We start from the raw sequence: 22,313 nt of genomic DNA, 5'->3' as shown, positions 1-22,313 counted from the left end.
CCCTTCACATACATGAGTAAAAATCTTTATGTTACCTCTTCGTCTAAAAGTGCAATGTGCAATTTATAGTAGTTTGTAATAAATAGTATGTACAACAGGGCAGGAGAGTTAATATAACATAGAAATACAATTGTATCAGCATGAATTAATCAGTTTGATGGCCTGGTGGAAGAAGCTGTCCTGGAGCCTGCTGGTCCTGGCTTTTATTCTGCAGTACCATTTCCCGGATGGTAGCAGCTGGAACAGTTTGTGGTTGGGGTGACTCAGGTCCCCAATGATCCTTCAGGCCCTTTTTACACACCTGTCTTTGTAAATGTCCTGAATAGTGGGAAGTTCACATCTACAGATGCACTGGGCTGTCCGCACCACTCTCTGCAGAGTCCTGCAATTGAGGGAAGTATAGTTCCCATACCAGGCAGTGATGCAGCCAGTCAGGATGCTCTTAATTGTGCCCCTGTAGTAAGTTCTTAAGCTTTGGGGGCCCATCCCAAACTTCTTCAACCGTCTGAGATAAAAGAGGTGCTGTTGTGCTTTTTTCACCACACAGCCCTGAGGAACATCTGTGTTGAGGTTCAGAGGGGCAGAGGTAAGGGAACCCACTCTTACTACCTGCCAGCGATCTGACAGGAAGTCCAGGATTCAGCTACACAAGGTAGGGTGAAGGCCGAGGTCTCTGAGCTTCTGGTCTCCTTACTTGAGGAAGGATATACTGGCTTTGGAGTGTAGAGAAAGTTCATTAGGTTGATTCCAGAGATGAGGGGATGAGACTATGAGGAGAGATTGAGTCACCTGGGACTGTCCTCACTGGAATTCAGAAGAATGAGAGGAGATCTTATAGGAACATATAAAATTATGAAAGGGGTAAATAAGATAGAGGCAGGAAAGTTGTTTCCACTGGTAGGTGAGACTAGAACTAGGGGACATAGCTTCAAGATTTGGGGGAGTAGATTTAGGATGGAAATGAGGAGGAATGGCTTTTCCCAGAGGTAATGAATCTGTAGAATTCTCTGCCCAATGAAGCAGTGGAGGCAACCTCAGTGATTGTACTTAAGACAAGGTTGGATAGATTTTTGCATTGTAGGGGAATTATGGGTTATGGGGAAAAGGCAGGTAGGTGGAGGTGAGTCCATGGCCAGATCAGCCATGATCTTATTGAATGGCAGATCAGGCTCAACAGGCCAGATGGCCAGATGGCCGCCTCCTGCTCCTATTTCTCATGTTCTTATGTTGTCTTCTCTAGAATCTGATTAGGATTGTATTACAGAGTTAATGGCTCAGATCAATGTTCTTGATAATAAATTGCTACCATTTAAGGCTGGGAACCACAAATTTAGAACTCTTAATAGATTACTGAATCGGGGAGTTTTGTTCTTGAATATATTTGTTGAAAGGTCAAACGTTCATCCTCTCCACCAATTTTAATTAGTATTAATTTGTTGCTAATTGTTTTAAGTTTTAAATTTCAATGAGTAATGTTAAAAGAATCCAGTTGTACTTCGATAAAGGAGCACATATTTGAAAGAAATGGTATTCCGACAATAGCTGGGACTAGAACACAAAGCTGAATAGCTTTAATCACAGAAATTTGGTTTATTTACATAATTTTGGGGGTGTGACGAAGGCCCGTCACTGACTACGGATGGCACATGGCGCACTCAGTAAAACACTCATCCCTAGCAGTAATAGTGACTGGGTCTGAAACAGAGCTGCTGCATGGAGCTGTCTCATGTAGAAGCAGCAGCAACCTGCACAGGTGTGCTGATGGTGGAGGATACCATCTTTAATTGGATAATTGAGTTAATTAGCTTTTAGTTGGTCTAGGGGGAGGGGCCTAGCAGTTATAAGCCTCAGGTTACCAAGGCTTTGGGGTTAAGGGGTACAGGGGTTTTTTATAGACTATGACGAATAAACAGGAATAGGATACTAGGATGGTCAAAGATGGGAGGGTGAAGTGTAGGTTTGTGTGTGTGTGTGTGTGTGTGTGTGTGTGTGAGAGAGTGAGAGAGATTGGGTGAAGGGATTTAGAATGTATGTCTAGTGCACATTCTGGAGCAGAGGGTGGTGGTAATGCACCATTAAACTGGATGCCAACCACCGTAAAACAAGATACAGACAGACAGACAGGCTTTGGGGTTAGTGGTGGTAATGCACCATTAAGCTGGATGCCAACTGCCGTAAAACAAGATACAGACAGACAGGCTTTGGGGTTAGTCTTCTTTGGTGTTTAGTCTGAGGGTGGCTATATATATTTTGGTTTTTCTTCCCCAGTTTTTGTCTTGTTTTGAGGTAAATAAAGCACCTCAATTTATTTTTGTGACTCAAGCCATTTGGTTATTTTTCTTAAACAATTGACCCACAGTTTTTTGTGACAGGAGGTTGTGAACTTTACTGTCGTGACCAGCATTTATTGTCAGTTTCCCTTGAATGTAACTCAACTTTCAAATAGGCACTGTATTCTGAGCCTCCTCATAAAAAGAGGTTACCAAGGTGATTGAAGGATGTCTAGAAAGACTTCTTTAAAAATGTAACTTCCCCCTTGCTGGGAGTGGAGAAGGGGCATTGTGAACCTGGAGTCCATGCATTGGTATCAATCAACGTAAATAATATTACTTATGTCCAGCGTAAATAACAAAAGGAATACATCACCTCACAAACTACTTACAAGTATTTCCTGCCTCATCTATGATCTCATTAGGAATTCCTAAGTTAGAATCAGCACTCATCCCAGAACCTATGGAAAACAGCAGAACTGAGCCATCCTCAATTCCAAGGGATGCAGAGCCCTTGAAAATGTGGTGATAAACTGTTGTTCCACTGTTGTAGTCCTCCGAGTGAATGCACTCTCACAGTGCTGCTCAATTAGGAGTTTCAGTATTTACACTCAACAATGATGAAGGAGCAGTGATATACGATGGGGACCGTGCGTAACCTGATGGTAGGTTTGCAAATGTTAATGTTCCTACGTGATTGCCACCCTGTTTGTAAGCGATAAACATGAGGGGTTTAAGAGGTACTGTTGGCATAACCTGGCAAGTAAATGTGGTGCATTTATCAGTGGTACACACTGCAGTGATAATGCATCTTTGAAGTGGGGAATGAATGTTTAGTTTGCTGAATGGAGTACCAGTCAGGCAGGCTGCTGTTTTGTTGATGGTGAGCTGCTTTTGTTATTCATGCTGCATTTAGTCAATAAAATGGATTGTTATACCTGTGAGTCTGTTGGGGTCATATACTGTGTCCGGTGCTCCTGGTGTGGCCTCCTGTATATCGGGGAGACCCAACATAGATTGGGAGACCGCTTCGCCAAGCACCTATACTCCATCCTCCAGAAAATGTGGGATCTCCCAGTGGCCTCCCATTTTATTCCACTTCCCATTCCCATTTGACATGTCAGTCCATAGCTCCTCTATTGTCACATGAGGCCACATTCAGGTTGGAGGAGCAACACCTTGTATTCCATCTGAGTAGCCTCCAACCTGATGGCATGAACAACGATTTCTCAAACTTAAGGTAATGCCCACTCACTCTCCTTCACCATTCCCCATTTCCACTTCACTCCCTCACCTTATCTCCTTGCCTGCCCATCACCTCTCTCTGGTTCTCCCCTCTTTTCTTTCTTCCATGGCCTTCTGTCCTCTCCATTCAGATTCCCCCTTCTCCAGACCTGAATCTCTTTCACCAATCAACTTCCCAGCTCTTTACTTCATCCTTCTCCCCCCTCCCGGCATCATCTATCACCTTGTGTTCCTTCCTCCCTTCCACCCACCTTCTAACTCTGGCTCATCTTTTTTTCTTCAGTCCTGATGAAGGGTTTCAGCCAGAAACGCCGACTGTACTTTTTTCCAGGCTGCCTAGCTTGCTAAGTTCCTCTAGCATTTTATGTGTGTTGCTTGGACTTCAGCATCTGCAGATTTCCTCTTGTTTTTTATTCCATCATAGATAGACAAAAGGCCTTGAGGTGTCAGGAAATGAAAAACTCATAAAGGTTACCCAGCCTAACCTACACACCCGAGGCTAAAGCGTGAGACCACAGACAAAAGAACCAAGAGAAAAGATTGTGGGTTTTGTGAAATAAGTAAAATACACTGTAAAAGGACAGGCACAGTAGCACACGTTATCAAAGACAAATAAGAGAAAGCGGACATCACAGAGTGTGAACATGGCCAGCAGAATTCACGTTCAGACACAATTTGATTTTATAAGATGTAGAAGCAGAGTTAGGCTATTTGGCCCATTGAGTCTACTCTCGCTATTTCATCATGGCTGATCCAATTTTCCTTTCAGCCCCAATTTCCTGCCTTCTCTGCATATCCCTTCACGCCCTGACCAGTCATGAATCTATCAACCTCTGTCTTAAATATACATATATAATTGGTCTCCAGACCTGCCTGTGGTAAAAAATTCCACAGATTCACCACTCTCTGGCTAAAAAAAATTCCTCATCATCTCTGTTCTAAAAGGACACCCCTCTATTCTGAATCTGTATCCTCTTCTTAGACTCTTCCCACCGTAGGAAGCATCCTTTCCACATCCGTTCTATCAAGGCCTTTCACCACTCAATAGGTTTCAATGAGGTCATCCCTCATTCTTCTGAAATCTAGGGAATGCAGGCCCAGAGCCATCAAACACTCTTCATATGACAAGACATTCAATCCTGAAGCATTTTCGTGAATCTCCTTTGAACCCTCTCCAGTTTCAGTACATCCTTTCTAAGATAAGGGTCCCAAACCTGATCACAGTTCTCCAAGTGAGACTCACCAGTGCTTTATAATTCTCAACATTACATCCTTGCTCTTATATTCTAGTCCTCTTGAAATGAATGCTAACATTGCGTTTGCCGTCTTCACCACAGACTCAACCTGCAAATTAACCTTTATGGAATCCTGCACGAGGACTCCCATGTCTCTTTAACATAAGGACATAGGAAATAGGAAGAGCAGTAGGCTATCTGGCCCATCAAGCCTGCTCCGCCACAAGTAAGATCATGGCTGATCTGGCCATGGACTCATCTCCACCTACCTGCCTTTTCCCCATAACCCTTTGCATCTCTGTTTTTTGTATTTTCTCCCCATTTAGAAAATAGTTAGCTCTTTCATTTCTTCTCCCAAAGTGCATGTCCATACACTTCCCAACACTGTATTTCAACTGCCACTTCTTTGTCCATTCTCCTAATCTGTCTAAGTCCTTCTGGAGCCTCTCTATTTCCTCAAAACTACCTTCCCCTTCACCTACTGTACCTTCGTATCATCTGCAAACTTTGCAACAAAGCCAGCAATTCCATCATCCAAATCAATGACATAATGTAAAAAGAATTGGTCCCAACACAGACCCCTTTGGAACATGGCTAGTCACTGGCAGCCAACCAGAAAAGGCATCCTTTATTCCCACTCTTTGCCTCCTGCCAGTCAGCCACTGCTTTCTCCATGCTAGGACCTTTCCTGTAATACCATGGGCTTGTAGCTTGTTAAGCAGCCTCATGTGTGGCACCTTGTCAAAGGCCTTCTGAAAATCCAAATACACAACATCAACTGATTCTCCTTTGTCTATCCTGCTTGTTATTTCTTCAGGGAATTCCAACAGGTTTGTCAGGCAAGATATTCCCTTGAGGAAACCATGCTGACTACTATGGTCTATTTTATCGTGCGCCTCCCAAGTACCCTGAGACCTCAACCTTAATAATCGACTACAACACCTTCCCAACTACTGAGGTCAGACTAACTAGCCTATAGTTTCCTTTCTTCTGCCTCTCTCCCTTCTTGAAGAGTGGAGTGACATTTGCAATTTTCCAGTTCGCAGAACCATTCCAGAATTCATTGATTCTTGAAAGATCATTACTAATGCCTCTATAATCTCTTCAGCCACCTCTCTCAGAATTTTGAGGTGTACACCATCTGGCCCGTGTGACTTATCTACCTTCAGCCTTTTTAGTTTTCTAAGAACCTTCTCTCTGATAATGGTAACTTCATATACTTCATGCTTCCTGATACCTGGAACTTCCACCATATTGCTCTTGTCTTCCACAGTGAAGACTGTTGAAAATACTTATTCAGGTACATACAGTCAATTTTGACTATAAACAAGAGAAAATCTGCAGATGCTGGAAATGCGAGCAACAAACAAAATGCTGGAGGATCTCAGCAGGCTAGGCAGCATCTAGGAAAAGAATACAGTCGACATTTCAGGCCAAATCGTTCGGCAGCATTGGACACTGCTGAAGGATTTTGGCCCCAAACGTCAACTGTACTCTTTTCCTAGATGCTGCCTAGCCTGTTGAGTTCCTCCAGCACTTTTTGTGAGTTTTGACTGTACATGTGGTTTTCTAGAATAAGTGTACCAATGTAATAAAGCCTTATAACAAATGGTACAAAGTATTAACATACTATGTGTTTCTCCATCAGGTTTTAATGCCTTAATAACAAACTTCAGAGGTTGTTAAGTCATTAGAAATCATAAGAATGTAAGAAATAGGAGCAGGAGTAGGCTATCGGGCCCATCAAGCCCGCTCTGCCATTCAATAAGATCATAGCTTATCTGACCATGGACTTATCTCCACCTACCTGCCTTTTCCCCATAACCCATAATGCCCCTACTATGCAAAAATCTATCCAACCTGTCTTAAATGTATTTACTGAGTTAGACTCCACTGCTTCATTGGCAGAGAATTCCACAGATTCACCACTGTTTGGGAAAAGAAGTTCCTTCTCGCCTCCATCCTAAATTTACTCCCCTGAATCTTGAGGCTATGTCCCCTAGTTCTAGTCTCACCTACAAGTGGAAATAACTTTCCTGCCTCTCTATTGTCTATCGCTTTCTTAAATTATATATTTCTTTAAGATCTCCTCTCAAATTTTGGAATTCCAGCAAGTACAGTCCCCAGTGACTCAATCTCTCCTCCTAATCTAACCTTCTCATCTCCGGAATCAACCTGGTGAACCTCCTCTGCACCACCTCCGAAGCCAGTATATCCTTCCTCAAGTAAGGAGGTCAGAATTGTACGCGGTACTCCAGGTGTGGCCTCACCAGTACCCTGTACGGTTGCAGCATAACCTCCCTGCTCTTAAATTCAATCCCTCTAGCATTGAAGGCCAACATTCCATTTACCTTCTTGATAGCCTGCTGCACCTGCAAATCTTTATATTATTTCACAGAATAGCACCTGAATATGCGTACAGTAACGTGGCTCTGTCTCACAGTTGAAATACATTTACAGTGCCTTATAAAAGTATTCATCCTCAACCCTTTGATCACATAAATGAGTATTATAGCCAGGAACCTTGATCAATTTAACTGAGGATTTTAATTTGTGAATCACATGCTCCTTTTTCCACAGTAGAGCCAAAAAAATCAGTGAAAATTGTAAAACATGGAAAACTAAAAATTCAAAAATTTTAATGTCAGCAGCTCAAATGTATTCACCCCTTTTACTCAGTACTTAGCTGAACCACCTTTCGCATCATTTACAACCAGCAGACTTTTTGGATATGCCTCTATTAGCTTTGCACAGCGTGATGGAGCAAGATTTGCCCATTACTCTTTGCAAAATTGTTCAAGCTGTGCCAGGTTAGTAAGGGAGTGGTGGTAGTCAGAGATATTTGATCAGCTTAACGTCAGGACTCTGACTGGGTCACTCAAGGACGTCAAGTTTTTTTATTTGACGCCACTCGAGGGTTGCTCTGGCAGTGTACCTTGGGTCGTTGTCCTATAGCCAGTAGGAAGATGAACTTCCTCCCCGGTATAAGCTTTCTGGCAGAGGCCAGCAAGTTTTTATCTATCTGTATTTAGCAGTATTCATCTTCCCATCAATCCTGACCAGATTTCCAGTCCCTTCTGCTGAAAAGTATCCCCATAGCATAATGCTACCTCCACTATACTTTACAGTAGGGCTGGTGTTACCTGGCTGATGTGCAGCCATGCGTACCACTTAATGTTGAGGCCAAAAAGTTCCACTTCAGTCTCATCTGACCACAAGACCTACTTCCACATCTTTACTGCATCTTTTAGGTGACACTTAGCAAAGTCTTTACTGGCGAGAATATGTGGTGTCGTTTTTTTAACCAGGTATTCTTCCTTGCCGCTCCAGTGAACCAGTCAATGCAGTGGCATGGTGGTCATGTTCACTTCCCTGTCCAGAAGCATTTGTTAAGAGCAGCAAATACCAGTATTGTCTGTAGATAGAATATAGAATAGTACAGCGCAGGAACAGACCCTTCAGCCCTCAATGCTGTGCTAATCCAGCTAAAAACCAATCAAAAACACTAACCCGTCCTACCTACACAATGTTCGTACCCCTCATCTTTATCACATTCATGTGCCTCTCTAAATGTCTCTTAAAAGCCTCTAATATATTTGCTTCTACCACCATACCAGGCAGCATTTCCAGTTATTCACCATTCTGAGTAAAAAAAACTTACCCTCCACATCCCCTTAGAACTTACCCCCTCTCACCTTCAATGCATCTCCTCTGGTATTAGGTATTTCAACCCGGGGAAACAGATACTCCCTGTCTACTTCTATTTATGCCTCTCATAATTTTATAAACCTCTAATCAGATACCCTCTCAGCCTCTACCACTCCAGAGAAAACAACCCAAGTTTATCCAGCCTCTCATGATAGCACATGCCCTGTAGGCCAGGCAGCATCCTGGTAAAGTGCTTCTGCACCCTCTCCAAAGTCCCAACATCCTTCCTTTAATGGGGCAACTGGAACTGTATGCAGTACTCCAGATGTGGCCTCACCAGTATTTTATAAAGTTGCAATAACCTCTTGACTTTTGAACACAATGCCTCGACTAAAAAGCAAACATTCCATGAGCCGTCTTCACCACCTTATTGACCTGTGTGGCCACCTTGGAGGAACTATGAACTTGAATCACAATCTACCTCTTTTCAGAACACATTTTTCTCATAAATATCCACTTGGTGTAATTTGATTAAATGTGTGAATATTAAATATGTAAATAAGGATGTATGTTTAAAATTAATTATTGTCTAACGTTGGTTCATGTATTGACTTCTTTCTATCTTTAATGTCAGATTCCATTTTGATATCAGCCCCTATGAGGACCTCTGGCCAAGTATTTTTATCTATATGATACATAGTAGCTGTGGAAAGAACAGGTATGGATGTTGGTGTAAATGTAAAATATATTCCATTTTGGTAACTTTTTTCACACAAAAAATGGAGGTACTATAAATTGGTGATTTAAAAATAGGAAATGTTGCACAGGTTAACAATCTTTTAGAAGAAAAGTCAATTTCACAAATTTCAGGAAGTAGATTTCCTAAGATTTGGAGAAAATATATTTAAAAAGATTTGCCACCCTCACAAGTGGGATCAAAAGTGTAAAGGGTAAGCAAATCTCAAGGTCCTGGGTGTCAACATCTCTGAGGGTCTATCCTGTGCATAGCATATTGATGCAGTTACAAAGGAGGTACAACAGTGGCTATATTTCATTAGGAGTCTGAGGAGATCTGGTAGTTCACCAAAGATCCTTGCAGATTTCTACAGATGTACTGTGGATAACATTCTAATTGGCTGCATTGCTGTCTGGTATTGAGGGGGAGGAGTGGGCACTGCACAGGATTGAAATAAGCTGCAGAAAGTTGTAAACTTAGTCAGCTCCATCATGGGCAGTAGCTTCCTAGCATCTGGGATATATTCAAGGAGCACTGCCTCAAAAAGGTAGCATTCATCATTAAGAATCCCCAATACCTAGGGCAGGCCTTCTTCTCATTGCTACCATCAAGGGGGAGATACAGGAGCCTGAAGGCATACACTCAACGATTCAGGAACAAATATATATACTTATTGCAATTTACAACTTTTATTTTGTATTGCAATGCACTGCTCCGGCATAACAACACATTTCATGACATATGCCAGTGATGTTAAACCTGACTCTGATTCTGAAATAAAGGCTATCTGCACTTCAAAATGCTGATAAATTGCAGCTGGAATAATGTTAGCAGTTGGTATTTTAAATTGTATTTTCTGATTTTTTTTTTTAAATTGCCACCTTCTCCTTTTCTGTCCAGCATTGATCTGGAAAAACTGTGTCGGTTCACAATGTCAGTGAAGAAAAACTACCGCCGTGTGCCTTACCACAACTGGAAACATGCAGTCTCTGTGGCACATTGCATGTATACTATCCTGCAGAGCGTTCAGGGCACATTTTCAGAACTGGAGGTAAGTGAATGCAATCTTTAATCTATTCTAAGTTAGAATCATGCAGGCACTGGAAGCACCTGTTACCCTAATTTCCCCCGGGATCAATAAGGTATGACTAATAGGGACTAAAGATATTATTAGAGCATGATTAAATAGACCTAATGTGCACAATGAAATATATCATGAATGAGATGAATAGAAAGGGGAAACTTCAGATCATTCCAATAGAAACTATTTTGTTAATGTTACAATTATTTATCTAATCCACTTTAAAATTTGAGCATACTTGATTATGTATCATTCTGTAATGAAGTTTGAGTAGGAATAATGACAAAATATAATGGATATACTCGAAATGACAACAGTCTTTTATACACCTGGAACAAATTCTAGGAGTTTATCATTAACCAGTCCTTCAGTTATCCTGATATGACTATAGACTCCTTATATTTCCACATTGTAGAGAATTTGATACTGGAGGAAAGTCTTGCACTAGAATGTTCTCGCATTGTATTTTACTTTGGTCTTGATTTTGGTAAGAGTACTTCAAAATCTTTGAAATTTTAGGAGCCATGAATGGTATAGTTACCCCAGAGGGAATATGTGGAATGGTAACAATCTTCACTAAAGATTGAAAGTTAGAAAAAAAACATTTCTCCCTCTCTTCAGCCAGTTTGGTGGAAACATGGACTGAATCTGTTTGATGCTGTTCTCAGACAGTACAGCAGATTCGTAATCTGTGGCCCCACTTCTGCCTTGGGAGGTACCTCAGTAATCTGTTCGAGGATAGATTACTGCTCTACTCTGTGATTCCGCAAGGTCTTTTTGTAATTTCGTTCCATAGCCATTATGACAATCTAAGGTATTACAATGCAATCAGCTAAGCTTATTTCAACCAAGTCTGGTCTTCTACAGCAGCAAACAGATGTTGGGTGTCTTCTGTTTGTAATGCTGAAACATTGGTCACCAAGTGCTGGAATATGGTCGAACCCATGCATTGCCCACTTTACTGATTAAACTAAGTCCCAGCTCTACACAAGGCAGCATGCAAGGTTTTCATTAGACACTATACTGCTTGGCATTGCGCTCAGGATTTCCCATAATCTTGTGAATGCTTAGGATTCAATTGCATCTACTCAATCAACCTTCTGTCTGCTTGCTCATAAGGACTCTCTTTCAAATCCTCTGCAGCTAAGTGTGTGCATCATTGCCTTTTGGGGATAGCATTTACATCATTCTTTATTTCTAAACCATTTGATGTCCAGTGTTTCACAGCAGAGAAAGAAAACTATCTCTAATGTAACTGCTAATTCGCCAGGATTTTTACTAATAAACTGATATTTGAGAGCTGTACACATGTAACTGTTCAATAATGTGAAGGGGAAGAAGGAAAGTACTGTCAATGTCACACGCCTACACAACATGCAGCTTATAAACCTGGAGAGGTTATGAACTGAGGGGAATATAGGAGGTGAGAAAGAGAATTGCCTATTAGGTTGCTCTCATTAAGGTCTCTACTTCCAACTCTTAAATTCAGGGCAGGAATGGAACACTCACCTTTTCAAGCTTGCTCCATCATTCAATAATTCCTGGTTGATCTGACTGTAACCTCATTTCTGTGTTCTCACCTCTATAGTATTTCATCACTTTGTTTATCAGAACCTACCTAACTTTGCCTTATAAATACTCCGACACTGCTTTCACCAGCCTTTGAGGAAAAGTTCCAAAGAGTCATGCTGTGGGAGAAAAAACTTGCTTCCATTCTCTCTTAAATGAATAATGTCTTATTTATAGACAGCGATCGCTACTTATAGGCTTTCCCACAAAAGGAAATATCCTTTCCACATCCATCCTGTCAGGGCCTTTCAGGATACTGCTGCTCTAATGGTTGAGAGCACAGTCAATTACAAGTTGGCAAGGTAAATGAGTGTTCCTTAGTTTCTTTAGGTAGTAATTCTATTCCAAGTTGAAAAGCTGGTAGGATGCACAATTTGTGAAACTCTATCCTTATTGCAACATTTATAAATCTTGGAGTTTATTTGTCATCACATTGTGTCATTTTCCAGTGTGTTTTTAATTCACTTTTGTGACCTTAGTGTCGTGGGATAGCCAGCAATTATCGCCTATCTCATAACAGTATGGGAGGTACTGTTAGAATAGCCCGGGTAAATAATGTTGTGGATGTCACACACTGCAACCACTGTGCACTGGTGGTGAACAGAATGAATGTTTAGGGCTATGAATGATACTGTGCCAATACTGTGCATTGTCCTGGATTTCAAACTTTTGCTTTGTTGGTGGTGGTATGGCCTTGGGATGCATTCAAATAAACACCATGTTAAAAGCATTGTAACCAATATTTCTTTTTACCTGTTGTTCCTCGCGGCCTTTTCTGGCCCCTCAGATCAATGCGGTCACAAAAACTGTACTTGTATTCACCACAGGTGCTGAGAAATTCATTAAGTTCTTTCAAATTCATAAATTCAACTCATTTAGTAAATTCATTGAGTCACATAGCACTTGAGCTGGTCTAGCAAGTTCCTAATTTCTACAAGTAAGAAGGAGTCTTGAACTTGCTAGGAATTGTATACAGTAGAATGCGGATAGTTCTATGTGTAACTGCCAGAATTGCCAGCAAATTCTGCCACCATTATTCTACATAACAATCTTTTAATGTCTGTCTATCCAAGGGACGATTGGAACAGCATTTGTGTCAGTGAAACAAATCACTGTAAAATAAAAGAGGAAACTTATTTTATAACTTGTAAAATGGGATGTAAACTTGACATGAAGCAAATACTTACAAATCTCCCCCTTTAACATTTTTGCATTGTTTCACTGAATGAAATGTTACTGTCATTGCTATATCTAAGAATACAAGTTGAATGCTTTCTACTTTACCCAGATGCCCCTTCTCCTTCATTACTGTGACTGCAGAATCTCTCTCCTTTGTGTGTTGGGGAAAAATAAATAACTTTCACCTCATTATTTGAATCTCTGTTTCTTTTCTCCACCAATACAGCAAAGTTACAGTACCAATAAGTTTCAAAAGTTTTGTCTCAATATTTTTTCATGTCTGAAGTCAGCAGAAACCTGCCACCATGCTCAGCGATCTTCGAAAGGAGTTAGCAATTTAGAAATGCCCACGTGTAGAATTCATTTCCATCATTGGAACATCCTTTACTTATTAAAGCCCAGTAAGCTTAGGCACTATTTAACAAGAGTTATGAACCTAATGTATGTGCAGAACTACTTCTTCAAATTATGTTGTGCAATGAAATATTGTAGAACAGTGTACCATGATGCCATCACACTGACTTCTGTTGGTAAGTTCTCCTCGAGTGGTAAACGATTGAATTATTTAATCTCATTTTGGACAAAGTTGTATAATTGGGTCATAGAGTTGTACAGCACAGAACTTGGCCATTCTGCGCACTACATAAAGTTTACCTATATACACTAATCCCACTTCCCCTCACTAGATCTACGTTCTTCTGTATCTTCCCTATTTAAATGTCAGTCTGAATGACTCTTGAAAGTGATAATTGTATTTAACTCCACCGCCTTCAACAGTGAGTTCCAGATATTCAAACATTCTCTGTGTAAAATCTACTTTAAGCTCTGATCTCTCACTTTCAACATGTGCCCTCTTGTTTCTTTTTTGATAACTTTATCTTCTCTGATTATCTACTCTGATCAACCCTCTTATACCTCTATTAGGTTGCTTCTGAGCCTCCTTCACTCCAAGGAAACCAAACACAGTTTATTCATTCTCTCCTCATAACTAAAGTCCTCCAATCCAGGCATCATCTTGATTAATATACTCTGCACCCTTTCTAGTGCAACCACATCTTTCCTACAGTACAGCAACCAGAACTGCAAACAAAATTTCAAACATTCTTACTAGTGTTTTGAAAAGTTGTCATGTTACAACTCCAGTATACTGTGACTTGACCTATGAAAGTAAGCATGCCATATGCTTTCTTTACAACCCTATATATCTGTTATCGCTTTTAGAGAATTATGTTCTTGAACTTGGGTCTCTCTATTTGTCAACATTCCTTGGTGCCCTGCCATTTACTAGATGCCCTACTCCTATTTCACTTCCCAAATGCATCACCTTTTGGTATTAAATTCCATCTGCCAACATTCTGTCCAATTTTCCATCTGATCTATATCCTGCTGTAGCTTTAGACAACATTTTTCACTACCCACAGCAACTTCAACATTCATACCATCGACTGAATATTTGTGAGGAAGTATCTTAAGTTGCCATTTTACATAATGTTCCATGTTATATTCAAACACAGGTATTATTAAGAATAGATTTATAACTATTTCTTTTTCTCTCCCTTTTGTTTTCATGAAAAGCGAAAAAGTCTCCTTGTGGCTTGTTTGTGTCATGACCTAGACCACAGAGGTTATACTAACAGCTATCTACAAAAGTTTGATCATCCACTGGCTGCTCTGTACTCCAGCTCCACAATGGAGCAGCATCACTTCTCCCAGACAGTTGCTATCTTACAGGTAGGATTACCATAGACATGCTTTTTCAGAAATGTTGTTAAACCACGCAAAGTAAGGAGTCTGTGGATGTAGTTGTTGTGTAATGCACAACATCGAGTTTGTATATGTTCTTTACTGGTAGATATATATTTATTTAGCACTAGCATTCCCAGAACCTTACATCTATCCCTATTCCAAGGGGGTCTAGTTTTACTATTGAAACTGCAAATCACATTATCATTATTTACTTTCTGTTCTCTACCTGCTTTTCTCAATTCTGGACTCTTGTCATAATTTTTACTTAACTTTCTTAATTTAATAAAGGTACTTAATAGCTTGATGCAACAATGTTCAGCCATCATATTAATATCATACACTTGAATCAATGACATTCAAAATACCTCAGTGTGATCTAAAAGCAAAGCACTACAAATCCTGGAACTTTGAAAAAAAAGAGAAGATGCTAGAAATTCTCAGCTGGTCGTGCAGAAGCGGTGGAGGAGTCAATGACTTCTCATCAGATACACTATAATATGTGTTTTTCTTTCTATTACAATAAAAAACATAAATTGCTCAAGAACTGCCGAAATTATAATCAACGTATCACTCCAACATTATGTGGCTCCAGAAGTGTCAGAATATATGATTTAATCATACTGTCAGATGGCTTACAAGGTTCAACCCCATGAGTACAATATTGATACTTTACATATGTTCTTGTTAGCCTCGTGCAGCTCCATGTATTCCTTGGCATCCAAGATTCTTAGGACTTAATCTTAATCTCTTGGGAATATGAGGAATCCTCATTATTTTCTTTTGAATTAGTTCAATTTGTGGGATGAAGACTTAAATTCATCTAACTGCTCCCAGAGTAATTTTGCTAGGTCCTGCCTTATGATATTAAAATCAGTCTTATTCTAGTTCTGAACCCCAATTTTCAGTCCATCCTTATCCTTTTTCATGATTATCTTGAAACTTTCAGTAATAGTTATTTTATTCAAAATGCTGAACTACTGACATTCCTATCACTTATCTGACTACACCCCTACAATTTGCCCTGTATCACCATTCCCCTGTAGAACTATGTATGTATGGAATCAAAAAGCTCTTCTGGATGCATTTTTAAATTTGATTCTTGGGCATTCACTGTAAATACTGGAAGTTGAAATGTCTTATTTCTGTATTATTGTTATATCTGTTAATGACTGTTCAGAGGCTTGTAGTACAATCCCAGCAAAGTGGTTGCCTCATTTTTGTTCTTGGAAAAAGAACCTTCTGGGATAACTTCCCTTATTAACTACAGTTATCTCAAGTTATAGTCTTAACATTCTCCATTGCTGGTACAAATAAGAAGTCTGGAAAGCAGCATTGGAGACCAACTGCAAGAGGAGGGGAATAAAAGAGAACAGCTGTGGTTAGGAAGAAGTATCAGCAAGAGCACTTAAAAACAATTGTTGTATGTGCATTTAAGAAATGAGCAATGTTTTCATGGATTCTACTTCACCACAGAGGTGGTAACATTTGTCAAGTGTGCAACCAAAACCACACTCACAACATGCTGGAGGAACTCAGCAGGTCGGGCAGCATCTGTGGAAACGATGAGTCGACGTTTTGGGCTGGAACCCTTCGTCAGGTCTGAAGAGGGAAGGGGCAGAGGCCCTATAAAGAAGGTGGGGGAGGGTTGGAAGGAGAAGGCTGGTAGGTTCAGTTGAAAAACCAGTAATTTGAAAGACAAAGGGATGGGGGAGCTGAAGCAGGGAGGTGATAGGCAGCTGGGGGAGGGGGCAGAGTGAAATAAGGATAGTGGAAGGGAGGGGGAGGAACTTACCAGAAGTTGGAGAATTCTATGTTCATACCAAGGGGCTGGAGACTACCTAGACGGTATATGAGGTGTTGCTCCTCCAACCTGAGTTTAGCCTCATCATGGCAGTAGAGGAGGCCATGTATGGACATATCTGAATGGAAATGGGAAGCAGAGTTGAAGTGGGTGGCTACCGGGAGATCCTGTCTGTTGTGGCGGACAGAGCAGAGGTGCTTGACGAAGCGGTCCCCCAATCTGCATCGGTCTCATGAGGGTGTAATAGTCACCTGACATCATGTGAATGAAGATTTCTTTCCAGGAATTTTTACAACAGAAATACTTTTCTTTCTACGTGATGCATTATTTATTCCTTAATATTTTCATTTCTTTATTGCTTTATTTATTTTGAAGACCAATTATTTTTAGAAAATGTAAAAAATGGGCCAAGCTAAAAAGACTTAAGAATGACACAGTCGTATCCGGTTCCACTACCATTCCACATTCCAGGCACCTGCCGCACTCTGTAAAAAATCTAGTCCCATCAATTCTCTCTAAACTTTCTGTCTCTTAACTTAATGTTATTCCTTTTGGTATTCCACATTTCTCCCCTGGGATAAGCATTCTGATTGTCCACTGTATCTATGCCTCTCATGATTTTAGAAACTTTTATCAGGTCTCCCTTCAGTCTCCGCCACTAGAGAAAACAAGTCAAGTTTATCCATTCTCGCCTTTCAGCTCATACTCTCTAATCCAGGGTATGTCCTGGTGATGTTTTTAATTATTCCTTAATGCTTTCAAGTCTTTGTAATTTTTTGTAAGACTTCTGTTATTTTTATAAATTTCGAAGGCTATGCCACCAAGTTTTTCTACATTGAAAGAAATGGTCGGATGTATCTATTTTGCTTCCAAGTGGATGACCTCACATTACATCTACCACAGTATTGCCCACTCGCTTAATCTATCAATGTCTCGTTGAAATTTTACAATTTTCTCTACACTGCTTACAAAGCCACCAATCTTTGTGTCATCTGTGAAACTAGATATATGACTATGTATTATTTATTTCATTAATAAACACAGTGAACAGTTGAGATTCCAATGCACTTCCTCATGGGACAACATCAGTGTGTCATGGTCCGGTCCATGAAATCCGCATTCCGGTTCACGGTCCATCCGGTCCATCTACCCTTGCTCCAGGTTTTCCTGTCTACCCTGTTACTGTTCCTGTTGAGCACTAATTGTAGGCAGCTGATTCTCGTTGGGGCTGGCTGGATCCAGAGATCAGGGCGTGGCGGCTGGATTGTTCTTGTCCTTACTCCTTGTATCCCTTCCCCTGCCTTCTGTTTCCTCGCCTGAAGCCTTGCCTTGTCTTGCCGGTAACTCTCGCCTCACCTGAAGTTCTTGTCTCACCTTGCATTGCCTGAAGCCTTGCCTTGTCTTGCTAGTAACACTCACTTCATCTCGCCTGAAGTCTTGTCCTGGAGCCACCCTCTACCTAGCTCCCTTCCTGTCCTTTGCCTCCGCCGGGTAAGTCAGGCCATCTTGCCGTTATCCTGTGGTTGGTTCTGTCCCTTCCTGTCCCTTGCCTCTGTCGGGTAAGCCAGGCTGTCTTGCCGTTACCTATGGTTGGTTCTGTCTCTTCTTGTCCCTTGCCTCCGTCGGGTAAGCCAGTCCATATTGCCGTTACCCTGCGGTTGGTTCTGTCCCTTCCTGTCCCTTGCCTCCGTTGGGTGGGGTACCGCGCCCTGCCCAGGAGGAGCTTCAAGACCCAAGCCAAGCTTTAAGACCCCAAGCCTCAAGCCTCTACTCTCAAGCTTCGCCTCAAGTCTCTGGCCTCCAGCCTCGCCTCAAGCCTGAAGACTCCAGCCTCGTCCTGCCTGCCAGCCAAGTCACGTCCTTGCCTAGTTCTGGGGTCCGAGCCAGAGGCAAGATCCAGGTTCTGGGTCCTTGACCAGTCTCTGGCTCAGAGTCCAAGCCCTGGCTCCTAGCTCTCTTGTCCAGTCCTGTTCCAGGTTCCCGATTTTTGTGCCCGTGTCCTAGCCCTCACCCTGTATCCTAGTCCTGTCCCTAGTACTTCAGTGTCTGTGTCTTGCACTTGGGTCCGTTCCCAGCCACCCCCCTATGACACAGTGATTTCCTCTCAGATGAGGAAAATTCAGCAATATCCCTTACTCTGCCTTCTACCTTCCAACCAATTGCTGAACAGGATTCATTACTTACTGTTAATTCTATGAATTTTAGATGCTCCTGCAACAGACAGGATCTTCCGGTAGCCACCCACGTCAATTCTGCTTCCCATTCCATTTCAGATATGTCCATACATGGCCTCCTCTACTGCCATGATGAGGCTAAACTCAGGCTGGAGGAGCAACACTTCATATACTGTCTAGTTAGTCTCCAGCCCCTTGGTATGAACATAGAATTATCCGACTTCCGGTAATTCCCTCCCCCTCCCTTCCCCTATCCCTATTTCACTCTGCCCCTCCCCCAGCTGCCTATCACCTCCCTGCTTCAGCTCCCCCATGCTTTTGTCTTTCAAATTACTGGTTTTTCAACTGAACCTACCAGCCTTCTCCTTCCAACCCTCCCCCACCTTCTTTGTAGGGCCTTTGCCCCTTCCCTCTTCAGATCTGACGAAGGGTTCCAGCCCGAAACGTCGACTTATCGTTTCCACAGATGCTGCCCGACCTGCTGGGTTCCTCCAGCATGTTGTGAGTGTTGCTTTGATCCCAGCATCTGCAGAATATTTTGTGTTTGCAACCAAAACCACAGTTTTAAACCCTGTTTTTGACAATGCAGTCAACCTTCTTCAATTTAACAAATAGTAAGCGTTTTGCCAGTGATGCAGAGGATGATGGTTTGCACCCATATTCTCTGGGAAGATCCATCGTGTGGCCTCCATCGGTCGTGGTCGACCATGGGTACTGCGTCTCTGGTAGTCACTGAGAGTGGCCTCTCCAGGGCGCAAGCCAGGGCAGAGTTGATATGGAGATCTGTCTGTTGCCCATGCAGTGGGACCCCCCTCTCCATGCTGATGACAGGTCCAAAGGAACAACGAAAGTCGATACAGTCTGGTGCCAGCAGCCTCGCAGGAGTTGCCGTGCCGCTGCTGGGTACAGCAGTCAGCCGCCTCCAGGACTCCGACTCCGGATTTTTCCATGGGGTTTATTCCCAAAGCCTCTCCCGTGAGCGGGTATAGCTGCAAGGCAGTGGAGGTTTGAAATTGGAGTTTCCCTCTCCTAGATGAGCTACCATCTGTGGTTAACGAGCCCCATCTGCCCGGAGCAACTGGTTTTAAGGCGCCAGTGGCCCGCCTTTGCCCCTTCTCCTGTCAGTGAGAACAGCTGTGCCAGGCATAAGATCTATGCCACACGTGAAGGCCAGGAGTTGGACTTGGTTGTCAGAGGCTGTTTGAGACGCATGCCATGAAGAGCATTTGTTTAGCAGTGGGAACTCGTCCCCACTACCACCCTTCGGCTATGACTACCTTTGGAGCCAAAGATACATCACAGATTAAAGAAATGTAACAGAATTACAAGAGGATTCCCCCTCTTAATATTCAACTGGATTATAATCATACACAGGAAATCCTAATAGATGCCATATGGCCAGGGAACTCTGGGAACACTTGATCTTACATCAATAAGCTAGAACTTCATGGAAGACACGTGGCTGTCCACATAAACATTTCCTCTGCATTAACTGTTCCGGGGCACCACGCAGAGTGTCTCTCAATTCATGGGCTTTCTGCATCATGATAAACTGATGGTTATGCAGATTAGAAGAAAAAGTAAGAAAGCAACTACTGGAGGTCCTTTCTGGCAATGCCGTCAGGGGAGATTCATTGCCGTGAAATTCTAGTAAGATACAGCCTGAGCTCAGTTACCAACATTAATGCAGTAAAATCTAAACAGCATTTAGTTGTGAGTTAATAAATAGCAGATGACTTTCATGCCACAAGTGCAAGACAATTACTATCTCCATCAAGACCTTGTATAACCAGTTTATCTGTCAACACTACTGTCATCGCTAAGCCCCACTATTGTTATCTTGGTGGGGCAGGGAGCAAGGGCTTCCCATTATGGGGGAAAACATAAATATTGTTAAATAAGAGAATATCAGAAGTGGAAAAATCCACAGAAGAGAGTTCAAAGTAAATTTTATTATCAAAGTACATGTATATCATCATATACAATCCTGAGATTCATTTTCTTGTGGGCATATTCAGTAAATCTAGAGAATAATAACCGTAACGGAATCAATGAAAGGCCTCCCAAACAGGGCATTCAACCAGAGTGCAGAAGACAACAAACTGTGCAACTACAAAAAGATGAAATAATAAATATCAAGAACATAAGGTAAACAGTCCTTGAAACCGAGTCCATTGGTTGTGGGAATACTACAATGAAGAGGCAAGTGAAGTTATCCCCTTTGGTTCAAGAGCTTAATGGTTGAGGAGTACTATCTCTTCCTGAACCTGATGGTGTGAGACCTGAGGCTCCTATACCACCTTCCTGATGACAACAGTGAGAAGAGAGCATGACCTGGGTGGTGGGGATCCCTGATGATGGATGCTGCTTTACTGCGACAGCATTTCATGTAGATGTGTTCAATGGTCGGGAGGGCTTTACCCGTGGTGGTCTGGACCATATCCACTACTCTTTGTAGGATTTTCCATTCAAGGACATTTTGGTGTTTACATACTAGGCTGTGATGCAGCTAGTCAATATACTTTCCACCACACATTGATAGAAGTTAGTCAAAGTTATAGATGTCAAGCTAAATCTCTGCAAATTTCTAAGGAAGGAGAGGGGCTGCCATGCTTTATTTGTAATTGCAGTTGTGTGCTGGGCCCAGGAAAGACCCTCCAAAATAATATCACCCAGGAAAGTTGCTAGCTGTCTCCACCTCTGGTCCTTTGATGAAGCCTGGCTCATGGACCTTTGGTTTCTTTCTCCTGAAGTCTATAATCACCTCCTTGGTCATGCTGACATTGAGTAACGGGTTGTTGGTGTGACACCACTCAGCCAGATTTTCAATCTCCCTCCTACACACTAATTCATCTCCACTTTCGATTTGGCCTACGACAGTGGTATCATCAGCAAACTTGAATATGGGACTGGAGCTGAGCTTAGCCACACGGTCATAAGTGCAAGTAGTGCAGGAGGCTAATCATACAGCCTTGTGGTGCATCTGTGCTGATGGAGATCATGGAGGAAATGTTGCCAATACAAACTGACTGGGGTCTGCATGTGAGGAAATCCAGGATCTCATTGCACAAGGGGGTGTTGAGGCCAAGGTCTTGGAGCTTATTGATTAGTTTTGAGGGGATGATGGTTATGAATGTTGAGCTATAGTTGATAAAGAACATCCTGATTAATGTATCTTTGCTGTCCAGATGTTTCCAGGGTTGAGTAAGATGGCATCTGCTATGGATCTATTGATCTGGTAGGCAAATTGGAGCTGATCTAAGTTGTTTCTCATGCAGGAGTTGATATGTTTCATCACCAGCCTTTCCAAACACTTTATCACTGTGGACGTGAGTGCTGCTGGGCGATAGTCATTAAGGCAGGTTTTCTTGGGCACCAGTATACTTGAAGCCTGCTTGAAGCACGTTGGTCCCACACACTGCTGAAGCAAGAGGTTAAAGATCTCAGTGATCATTCCAGCTAGTTGATCAGTACAAGTCTTTAGTACTTGGCCAGGTTGCCTATGTGGGTCAGTTGCTTTTCGTGGGTTCACCCTCCTATAGGCTGTTCACATGTCAGCTTCAGAGACTGAAATCATAGTAACTTCGGCAGATATGGGTGTTTGTGGGTGGTTCCTCCATGTTTTGACA

At 42.0% G+C, this 22,313-nt stretch overlaps 1 protein-coding gene across 1 annotated transcript in view; it reads left to right on the top strand.

Annotated features, from left to right (window-relative positions):
• Positions 1-22,313, top strand: part of pde10a (phosphodiesterase 10A) — a 258,340-nt gene that overhangs the window by 192,253 nt on the left and 43,774 nt on the right. The window contains 3 exon segments of the mRNA XM_063055068.1: positions 9,033-9,116; positions 10,035-10,185; positions 14,539-14,695. Of these exon segments, the coding sequence (XP_062911138.1) occupies positions 9,033-9,116; positions 10,035-10,185; positions 14,539-14,695 (392 nt within the window).

Source organism: Mobula hypostoma, chromosome 8 (genome assembly GCF_963921235.1).
Source record: "Mobula hypostoma chromosome 8, sMobHyp1.1, whole genome shotgun sequence".
Taxonomy (NCBI): Eukaryota; Metazoa; Chordata; class Chondrichthyes; order Myliobatiformes; family Myliobatidae; genus Mobula; species Mobula hypostoma.
This window is presented reverse-complemented; position numbering and strand designations above follow the sequence as displayed.